Raw genomic sequence first — 12,130 nt, forward strand, 5'->3', positions numbered from 1 at the left:
GTAATGAAAAATGGGGGTTTCCATTTAAGAAATTGAAAGTGACCTTCATGTGACTTTCAAATGACTATCCAAGAATACATCAATGGCACCATCTTATGTCCCCCTTCGAACCAAACAACTTTTGTCTGAAACGTTTTTCCGTATCTTCCATATTTTTCGAGATATTTGACTGGCTCTTTTAAAATAGACCACCCTGTACATTCTAACTACATTGAGGTATTTTTATTGAAAAAGGGAATCGCATTAATTTGGATGCGCAATTGCAGGATCTGAAGAGGTCGATCATCGACGATGGTGTTACAATGGTGGTGAACAACATAATAATACCTCATAGCGGCTGGGACCCGAGCTCGTCGAGCGGCGAGACCTGCTGGTCTACGGTGTTCAGGAACGCGTCGGGCGTCCTGAGGAACGTCTCCAGCGCCGGTGAATACGCGCGTAAGAATCTACGGGAATGCGACGGTCTGGTGGACGCATTGCTCTACGTGGTACGTTCGGCGATCGAGAAATCTAACATCGGTAACAAGATCGTCGAGAACTGCGTGTGCATCTTGAGGAACCTGAGTTACCGCTGTCAGGAAGTGGAGGACCCCAATTACGACAAACACCCGATACAGTCGACGGTACAGAACAGGGTCACCGCACCCGCGAAAGGTGAGATCGGGAGGAAGATTTTAATCTATTACGTAGCCCAAAATCAGTTTTGGACATCCTATGAAAGGTTCGAGATACACAACAAATGTCTAAATTTTCTTTTTAAAAATTTGGAAAATTAATTTGAATTTTTAATTAGATTAAAGTTCATGTGAATTCAATCTAATTAAAAATTAATTAATTAAAATTAAAAATATATTAGTAAAATTCTTGTACAATTCTCACAGCGGTTTAAATTCATTCAATTAGTTTTATTTTCACTTTTATTTCTTTCTGGAAAATTAATCGATAATTATATTACCATATAAAAAATGTAGAAAAATTATTATGTACGCGAGATGTAAATTTAATTACAAAAGTCGGAAACTAGACAATGTGGTCTTATAAATCAATTAAATCAAGGCTAAATAAACACGCAATTAATACAATTAAGTTTTATTTTTTTCTCGAATTTTTGACGAATCGCGTTAAATCGCTTAATTATTCACCATATTGAAAGTGACACGTGTAATTACTGACAAATCTACTGCAATCGTGAAACTTGCATAGTCGATTGTGAACACATTACTTTAAATAAATTGCAGTGATAGGGAGAGGAAAAAATATCTCTCAAGAGAGCATCGCTTTTGGAACGAATATGTTTTTCCGCAACATGCACGAGTCTCCCTCGGTATGCATGTAGATGCAGATCATTGTATGTACGTGTATGTGTGTTGTGTAAAGACCGAGAGGAGGCAAATGATTCACCCCTTAAACCAACCATGAAATTAGATCGCAGGGGAACACGCAGCCTCTCTGCTGCGGACACTCTTTTCTAGCTATCGCGCGAAACTATCATATAAATATGTTGCTTTTAGATACAGTTTATCTTATGCTAAGTTTTATAATTATATTAGATTTAGACGAAATATATATAATTTTTCGAAATGTCATTAACGTGCACGTTTATAAAATTATTTTATAATTATGCAATTCTTTCTCTGTATTTTTTCAGATTTTTTTGCATTTAAAGCTCTAAAATACCCACAATTTCCACCTAAAATATTTATGTATGCAAAAGTCATTAAACATTTATAATTACTCTTTTAGATAATTATAACATAACTTCCGATGAAATTATAGTTAATCTTATCACACGCTCGTATTTCGCGAACACTCAGTCTAATATTTTATGATGCAGTAGTTGTAGATAGTTAGTTTATATAGCGTATTAAAATTTGATTAAAACTTTCGGATCGATTTACCGGAAGTTTTCAGGTGGCGCGTGGACGAAATTAACTCTGCAAACCGTAAATCACGTACTTAGAAAAGTTGTGATAGTAAAACGTTACAATCAAGAGTAGATAGTTTGCGTAGAGATAAATTTATGTTTCAGAGAGATATTTTTTACAATTAATTTATTATCACATTATCTTTTGATTTCTACCAATTAATTTGCATTTTACTATTTTAGAAACGGATAGATATATACAGTGTGTCCAGAAATATATATACACAAAGATAATCCTGTATTTTGTATATCTTTGTTTGTACTTTTTATTTTTACCTTTTTATTTTTTTGAAATAATAGTTCGATATATATGAATCCTATAGAAAAAGATTTTTTTTTTTTTTGTATTTAGTTTATGAATCTTATCAATTTTTTACGAATCCTAGTTCAGCATGGATTAAACTGTGTTTCAATCTTTTTAGCATACAGTTTATGTCAAGGTAAGCCCCCTCTTCCATCGATAATTAGTTTTCATTCAAAGGCATAATTGTTGCATGCTTTGCTTTGTTACATCGTTAGCTAAATCTATATTTTCCTGTAAATTTTTTTTAATTTTAATTTTGAAAGTCGTAATTATTATCTTATCAAGCAAATAATTTATATTTCTGCATACACTGTCTATTTTGCGCTAAAATTCAATGTAAAATTGACTGACAAATTAAACGAGCTTGTTGTAAAGTATGGCAGATAGTTTACAGTTTCATTTGTGATTTCTTTTATTAAGTAGATAAATAATTTATTTAATTTAGTAGGTTAGCTAGATAGAAATATAAAAATAGAATTTCAGCATTTTAGGAACACAAAAGTCGAACTTTTCTCAATATTGATCAATATTAATCAATATTGCTCTAATTATGTTGCAATATCGTAGAATAAGCAATAAAAAAAAATCTTGTCAAAAAACAAAAGCAAGATTCAATAATTAAATACAAATAAATATGACACAAACTCAGAAAGAAAAATCAATAAGATATATTCGACTCTCTCTCTCTTGATTTTATAATTTTTTTTATATATTCCCTTATAATATATTAATATAAATTTTCTGTCATTCTCTGCTTTAGGTGAAAATCTGGGTTGTTTCGGCGGTAGCAAGAAAAAGAAAGACGGTCAACCGGTCCAAAAGGAAACCACCACGTCACGTACGACAAATCCACGAACCGAACCAGTCAGAGGAATGGAATTGCTCTGGCAACCGGAAGTGGTTCAATCGTATCTTAGTCTTTTGCAAACATGCTCGAATCCGGAAACACTAGAAGCTGCAGCCGGGGCCTTGCAAAATCTCGCCGCCTGTTACTGGCAGCCGAGTATCGAAATTCGCGCGGCTGTTCGCAAAGAGAAAGGTCTCCCTATATTAGTGGAACTCTTAAGAATGGAGGTATGAATCACACTGTGTAGTAATATTGAAATATAATATATATTGTAGGGAGTAGATATAATTTTTAAAATACAATATATAATATATATATATATATACACAGGCATAAAATTTTAAATTGTAAATTACAAAAAATTTGGAAAATTAATTTGAATTTTTAATTAGATTAAAGTTCATGTGAATTCAATCTAATTAAAAATTAATTAATTAAAATTAAAAATATATTAGTAAAATTCTTGTACAATTCTCACAGCGGTTTAAATTCATTCAATTAGTTTTATTTTCACTTTTATTTCTTTCTGGAAAATTAATCGATAATTATATTACCATATAAAAAATGTAGAAAAATTATTATGTACGCGAGATGTAAATTTAATTACAAAAGTCGGAAACTAGACAATGTGGTCTTATAAATCAATTAAATCAAGGCTAAATAAACACGCAATTAATACAATTAAGTTTTATTTTTTTCTCGAATTTTTGACGAATCGCGTTAAATCGCTTAATTATTCACCATATTGAAAGTGACACGTGTAATTACTGACAAATCTACTGCAATCGTGAAACTTGCATAGTCGATTGTGAACACATTACTTTAAATAAATTGCAGTGATAGGGAGAGGAAAAAATATCTCTCAAGAGAGCATCGCTTTTGGAACGAATATGTTTTTCCGCAACATGCACGAGTCTCCCTCGGTATGCATGTAGATGCAGATCATTGTATGTACGTGTATGTGTGTTGTGTAAAGACCGAGAGGAGGCAAATGATTCACCCCTTAAACCAACCATGAAATTAGATCGCAGGGGAACACGCAGCCTCTCTGCTGCGGACACTCTTTTCTAGCTATCGCGCGAAACTATCATATAAATATGTTGCTTTTAGATACAGTTTATCTTATGCTAAGTTTTATAATTATATTAGATTTAGACGAAATATATATAATTTTTCGAAATGTCATTAACGTGCACGTTTATAAAATTATTTTATAATTATGCAATTCTTTCTCTGTATTTTTTCAGATTTTTTTGCATTTAAAGCTCTAAAATACCCACAATTTTCATCTAAAATATTTATGTATGCAAAAGTCATTAAACATTTATAATTACTCTTTTAGATAATTATAACATAACTTCCGATGAAATTATAGTTAATCTTATCACACGCTCGTATTTCGCGAACACTCAGTCTAATATTTTATGATGCAGTAGTTGTAGATAGTTAGTTTATATAGCGTATTAAAATTTGATTAAAACTTTCGGATCGATTTACCGGAAGTTTTCAGGTGGCGCGTGGACGAAATTAACTCTGCAAACCGTAAATCACGTACTTAGAAAAGTTGTGATAGTAAAACGTTACAATCAAGAGTAGATAGTTTGCGTAGAGATAAATTTATGTTTCAGAGAGATATTTTTTACAATTAATTTATTATCACATTATCTTTTGATTTCTACCAATTAATTTGCATTTTACTATTTTAGAAACGGATAGATATATACAGTGTGTCCAGAAATATATATACACAAAGATAATCCTGTATTTTGTATATCTTTGTTTGTACTTTTTATTTTTACCTTTTTATTTTTTTGAAATAATAGTTCGATATATATGAATCCTATAGAAAAAGATTTTTTTTTTTTTTGTATTTAGTTTATGAATCTTATCAATTTTTTACGAATCCTAGTTCAGCATGGATTAAACTGTGTTTCAATCTTTTTAGCATACAGTTTATGTCAAGGTAAGCCCCCTCTTCCATCGATAATTAGTTTTCATTCAAAGGCATAATTGTTGCATGCTTTGCTTTGTTACATCGTTAGCTAAATCTATATTTTCCTGTAAATTTTTTTTAATTTTAATTTTGAAAGTCGTAATTATTATCTTATCAAGCAAATAATTTATATTTCTGCATACACTGTCTATTTTGCGCTAAAATTCAATGTAAAATTGACTGACAAATTAAACGAGCTTGTTGTAAAGTATGGCAGATAGTTTACAGTTTCATTTGTGATTTCTTTTATTAAGTAGATAAATAATTTATTTAATTTAGTAGGTTAGCTAGATAGAAATATAAAAATAGAATTTCAGCATTTTAGGAACACAAAAGTCGAACTTTTCTCAATATTGATCAATATTAATCAATATTGCTCTAATTATGTTGCAATATCGTAGAATAAGCAATAAAAAAAAATCTTGTCAAAAAACAAAAGCAAGATTCAATAATTAAATACAAATAAATATGACACAAACTCAGAAAGAAAAATCAATAAGATATATTCGACTCTCTCTCTCTTGATTTTATAATTTTTTTTATATATTCCCTTATAATATATTAATATAAATTTTCTGTCATTCTCTGCTTTAGGTGAAAATCTGGGTTGTTTCGGCGGTAGCAAGAAAAAGAAAGACGGTCAACCGGTCCAAAAGGAAACCACCACGTCACGTACGACAAATCCACGAACCGAACCAGTCAGAGGAATGGAATTGCTCTGGCAACCGGAAGTGGTTCAATCGTATCTTAGTCTTTTGCAAACATGCTCGAATCCGGAAACACTAGAAGCTGCAGCCGGGGCCTTGCAAAATCTCGCCGCCTGTTACTGGCAGCCGAGTATCGAAATTCGCGCGGCTGTTCGCAAAGAGAAAGGTCTCCCTATATTAGTGGAACTCTTAAGAATGGAGGTATGAATCACACTGTGTAGTAATATTGAAATATAATATATATTGTAGGGAGTAGATATAATTTTTAAAATACAATATATAATATATATATATATACACAGGCATCAAATTTNATTCAATTATTATTTGTATCATATCGTATGTATTTTACTAAATTAATATCTACCACTTTATGTATAAAAATATTTTTATCAAAATTTCTGACATTTATTTCTTTACGTTTTAATTATATTCGTACTATATAAATATTGATAAAAATTATTGATAATAATTATTCAAAATATTTTGAGTTATATATTATGCCCCGTCTCCCAAAATAATTTTAAACTTGTCACTCATAAGCGATTTCTGTGGCCAGGTGGACCGAGTAGTATGCGCGGTCGCGACCGCGCTCAGGAATTTGGCGATAGACCAACGCAATAAGGAACTAATAGGCAAGTACGCGATGAGGGATCTCATTCAAAAACTTCCGTCTGGAAATAATCAGCACGATCAGGGCACGAGCGACGACACGATCGCCGCGGTACTCGCCACATTAAACGAGGTCATCAAGAAGAACGCCGAGTTCTCGCGGTCATTGCTCGATGCCGGCGGTGTCGACAGACTAATGAACATCACTAGGCAACGCCAGAAATACACACCACGCGTTCTTAAATTTGCAGGTAAGACCCGAGCACGAATTTAAATTGAGATAAATATTTGATTATACATACGAGTCAAATAATCGATTTGATTAATTGATTTAATTAACTGCTAGTGATTCTGATGAATTAAAATTATTCAATTTATATGTATTTTTAGGACAAGTACTTTTCACCATGTGGCAACATCAAGAGCTACGAGATGTGTATAAAAAGCATGGTTGGAAGGAGCAAGATTTCGTCACGAAAACCGTCGCCGCCAGAAATTCAGGGCCTAATTCACCCAATAATGCTAACAGGTAATTATTGCCCATAAATAGAACTATATACAATAAATAAAATTAAATATGTACGAAGTATAATCAAATCTATCTGTAAATAATTAGATATCAAAATAATAATATAAAATTATCGACTTAATATCTGTAATAGATCTTTAAAAATTAAATGAGAAAATCGCGTGTGTGAATAGATAACAAAACAAAACTTTTAGTTAATTTTAAGTATCCTTTATTATACATTATTTAAATTTTATATTTATTTAATAAATTTATTTTCCACGAATTTTATTTATATTACATATTATGGCATTTGATGTTGTTTCGAAAATGTCAAAAATTTAGTATGCCACGAAAATATATGTCAATTGAAAATATTATTATATTACCATTTTTAGATTCATTTGATTTTTTTGAGTGTAAATTTATGTCGTTTTGTTGGTACTTTTTTATTTCTGAGACTCCGCTCTTTACTTATTTTTCGTTTATGATTTTCTATTTCATTAAATTTATTTCGTGATTTTTATTATGTGGAGTCTCTTCACAAAATTTCTCCGAGCATCTCGATTCTACGTTAAAATACAGCTACGATTGCAGCACTCTGAATCGACCAATGGCGAGCCAGGGAAGCACAAGATATGAGGATCGAACAATCCAGCGAGCAAATATGAATTCGAATAATGTCGGTCGACCTACTATATATCAATCAGTAAGTAACAATAACTAACAGCATCACTAAATATAAATACACGTCACGTAGAGAGAAAATATAGTATAGAATTATCGAGAGAAAAACATACACGTGCACATAATATGCAAATTAAATCGCCGGTCTTAAAGAAAATTTTACATCGACTGATATTTAACAAATAGTAAAAAACACTCGTTTAAAAATTTATAGCAGTAAAAATATTCAGTTTTTAAATTAATTAAATTTCATGTTGATATAATAATCGCAATCTTACGAGAATTCATTTGCATTTTAAATGTTTTACAGACATTATTCATTATTACCTTCAAAGAATAGTAAATTTACTTATTATTGCTTTGAAAATATTACAGTAAATGATGAAATTTTCGATTATAATCTCGATTATTCGTTGCCATCATAGTTCTTCCATGAATTACGGAATAAAATTTAAATCGTCGTAATCTTTTGACATCACTTCCTTACCGGATATATCGTACATTAAACATTTATATCGCATTTAACTCTGCTTAGATTTGTAAAGTGTTGTGCAGAGATAAAAAGCAGTTAGAGATCCACGTAAAATGAGATTACTTTGTGGCGCAATTAATTGTGCCAAAACGAATGAATGTCACTACATAATTTTTAGCTAAATATGTAGTAACTGTAATTTGTCAGAGATACCATCGTACACAATTTAATTGAATAATTCGTGTCAATGTGACCAACTTCCTATATTTTCATCGATATTTTACATCTTGTAAAATTTTTATTTTTGTTACGCAGACTTTTTGTTAAAGATAAGTGCGAAAAAAAAAGAAGGAAAATACAAATTGTATACACCGAAGCGTGTGTGAACACTTTTCGATATAATAAATGTTACTATACACATTCAAAAATTAAAAGTAGCCACCATATATAAAACGCGTTCACACAATATTTAGTAGAATGCGAATCTGATTGTATAAGAATTTACAGAATATTTATGCAAAACATTCACACGAATTACCGCATGAAACTGGACCAAACTCCCTTTTTAATAACGTCGCGTAGTCACTTTCTAAATGCTGAAACTTTTTGCACGGTTTTAATAACAGTTTTCCAACTACTAATTAAGTTAGTTACAAAAGAGAAGAAGAGATATCGCATATATAATCTTAGAAATGTACCGCGCAATGTTACTATTAACGGTTATAGGTCTAAAGCGCGAAGATATTCAATGTATTCGCATCATTTTGTACACTTCTGTCTCCGAAGGAACGCACAATATTATACACTAACGATTAAAAAAAAAAAAAAATCATTAATGAAATCACTGCCTAAACGAACACCTTCATACATTAATAGCAATTATTTTAATCTTTAGCGAACGATATACACAAAAAAGTGGTTTCATATATTAATTAATTAATTATATAAAACTATATATACAAGTATTATGTCTCTCTGGAATTAGAAAGCGAATTCAGTTTACGATTCAATTTTTAGTGTCCTACTGTTTAGTTAGATTTTATTAGCGAAATATAACACGTATTTACAACTAAATTATTATGTAATCTATGATGACTCTTTATTGTATACCCGATTTTGTATATAAGTCTAGAAAACTACTGATATATATGTAAGTTAAAATACGCAGATTTATAATTGATATTGAACACTAAACATGCTTATACAATGCCATATAGGATTAGATAGATTAGTATTTTAATTCTTAGGCTTACTATATTATCCTTTTTCTAACTCAATATATTTTGTGAAAATTTATTTTTTTAACTAATATTATAGTATAACACATCTTTTAAAATTTTCTTTTAATTTTCTAATTTGTCAATAACGTAAGAATATATTATTCAATAAAACTTGAAGATTTATAATAAAAAGATAATATTAATGTAAAATTTCATTTATATTTTATCACACATAAAAGAATAAAACCACGCACATTATATACTCTATTATATATAATTTTTATAGTAAACACACACACACACACACACACACACGTCTTCATAACCTTTATATCATGTGTATTTCATCTATGCATTACTCACGTCGGAACATTTATATTCTGTATTTAGCTGAATACTAGAGCGCAGTGTAATAAAAAAAGAAAACAATTACTTGAAAATATGTATATTAGCTAGCTTCTATATATACCTAACTGCAAATAAAGGTCACATATCACATCTCCACGTAATTTTGCCTAGACATTACAATGTACTCTCGATCATTTATTTGGAAATCAAGAAATAAGAGATAATAAAAAAAAAAAGATTAACAAAAAAATGATTGTAACTAATATTTATTCGTAAAATAATTTTTTTTTTCTTTTAAAATGACAAAATTTGCTCCCTCGAAAATTACTTGAGCAAAACCGTCGATATGAGACTATTTGATCGATATCGAGAGTACACTGTATATAAAATATCCCCCAAAGTGTCTAAGCTTCTTTCAGCGTCCGAAGGTTCTAGGCGCCGCGCGGTTCTCTCCCCCACCTTCGCCCACCCCCCCTCGCGACCGGCGAACCTGGCTAACCGTTGGCTTGTGTGTGTTGCAGCAGCCGAAACCCGGTGAGCCGCTCTACGCGCAAGTTAACTTGGAGAAGAAAAAGAAGCGGCAGTACGAGCTGGGGGTGGGCCAGGGTGGCCAGGTGGGTCAAGTGGCCGGTGGTAGTGGTGGCGTCGCGATATCCGGTGGCGGCGGCGGTGGCGGTCAATGGGTACCGGACGGGGTTGGAATGGTACCGGATGGCACCGGTGCCCCGTCGGTGACATCGACGGTGGCTAATCAAGTGCCACCGCCGAGTTCGACCGCCGCCGCTGCCGGCGATTCCTGGGTATAACGCGCCCTACGAGCGGGTCCTACGCGGGACCGCCAAAAGGATCTCGCCAGGAACCTCGAACAGCTGTTGCTGCCGCCGCCGCCGTTGCCTCTGAATCTGTCAATGTAGCGGACCAACGGGACGGTCGAAGGTCCAAACGATCGCGTTTTTTCCGGAATATATGACAGGGACACACGGGACTCTCTGGCGTAGACTCGAGAGGGACAACGTAGGGATTTTATTTATTCGAGAAAGACGTTGCGAGAGATAGAGAAAATATTCGATGCAGCACGTTTTCAGATGAGAAGACCGAGAATCGGAAGTAAACTGAAAGTACTCGAGCAGAGCTTGTTTGGAATGTTACTGAGAGCGAGTGTTATTGAATGCGAAAGTAATCTTAAGTGTGTTGACGAAGCGTTTTTCTCCGAAGGAGAAGAAAACGTCAGATATTATTACGCTTTGCCGTTGGAAATAAACGTCCATGTTACAATAAGGAGGAATCTCGAAGATGACGCGAATTTAACGGGGTTTCATTTAGTTAACGAGATGACGAATGGCAGCTAAACTAGGATGACGGGCAACTCAAATAAAATTGGAAGTGAAGGGTACATTCATTTCCGAAATTAAAGATAATTTACAAAGGAAAATGTATATATAAAGTTGCAGCTGATGAGATTTAATTGATCGACGATGAACGAACGAGAGCGAATCGAGATTGAAAAAAAGAAACGAAGGTATAAAAAATCGCGCTGTAAAAAAATTTTTATGTTTTAGTATCTTTTTTAATATTAGAAAATCGAGAATACGCACGAAAACGCGACGAGTAGATTGGAAGATCGCCTACTCGGACAGAAACGGAAGCGATGGATCTGAAAATCCGATCGCTAATAAATCGCGAACGATCGTTCTATCTTGCTTCCAAGGACATAGAAACCCTTTCTCTACGATCTCTCACATCGTCTTATAACGGCACGGACTTTAAATAGCTGGAAAAGGAGGAAGGGGGCTGAGATATTAAAAAGGCTCGTGCCTGAGATAAATTGAAATATCTAACACACTTTGATTAAATATACTTGAATTGCAAGAGAGAGAGAGAGAGAGATAGAGAGAGAAGCTTCGGTCGACCTTGGAATAGAATTGCGCTAACGAGAAAGTTTTTCGTCGGCGTATATGAAAATCGAAATGGAACAAAGAACGAACAAGACGTGCCCACCGAATATACCGATCCGGCAAACGCGGGAATGCATCTGTAGATGCATCCGCAATCTCGATATACGATATTAGCGAGACAGAGAAAGAGAGAGAGAGAGAGAGAGAGAGAGAGAGAGAGAGAGTGAGTGTGAAAAAAAGAGAAAGAGAGAGAACGACATCGTCCAACCACATCCGCAGCAGTAGTCGCACTAATGGCTCTAAATACCTTCATTGCACAATTCTAAATTAATATATATAACTGCGTAAATATATTATACATACGGCACCGTATATATACACAAGCACACAAACACCAGAACCGTATAAGTGTATATTTTAAGGTGATGTGTTAGAGGCGATAAAAGAAAAAGAGGGCGTATACCGATCATCGCGAAGTACAGGCTAAGGTGCTAAGAATAGGCATGTCTATGTAAGCATTATAAAAAAAAAAAATAATAATAATAATAAAAGAAGAGATAGAGAGAGAAGCGACTTGAAAGAAGGATCACCCGTGATTTTTTTATGCAACTTG

The 12,130-nt window shown here is 33.0% G+C and overlaps 1 protein-coding gene and 1 long non-coding RNA gene across 2 annotated transcripts in view; one reads left to right on the top strand and one right to left on the bottom strand.

The window, feature by feature from the left end:
- The window catches only part of LOC115243548 (catenin delta-2), a 38,662-nt gene extending 26,541 nt beyond the window's left edge, over positions 1-12,121 (top strand). Inside the window, exons 8-13 of the mRNA XM_029820660.1 lie at positions 267-654; positions 2,989-3,302; positions 6,335-6,638; positions 6,778-6,916; positions 7,481-7,604; positions 10,144-12,121. Coding sequence (XP_029676520.1) covers positions 267-654; positions 2,989-3,302; positions 6,335-6,638; positions 6,778-6,916; positions 7,481-7,604; positions 10,144-10,428 — 1,554 coding nt within the window. The 3' untranslated portion in view covers positions 10,429-12,121. The remainder of the gene's footprint in view (positions 1-266; positions 655-2,988; positions 3,303-6,334; positions 6,639-6,777; positions 6,917-7,480; positions 7,605-10,143) is intronic.
- The window catches only part of LOC115243570, a 55,094-nt gene that overhangs the window by 28,796 nt on the left and 14,168 nt on the right, over positions 1-12,130 (bottom strand). The gene's annotated exons all lie outside the window — the stretch shown is intronic.

Source organism: Formica exsecta, unplaced genomic scaffold, assembly GCF_003651465.1.
Source record: "Formica exsecta isolate Colony F162 unplaced genomic scaffold, ASM365146v1 scaffold120, whole genome shotgun sequence".
Lineage (NCBI taxonomy): Eukaryota > Metazoa > Arthropoda > Insecta > Hymenoptera > Formicidae > Formica > Formica exsecta.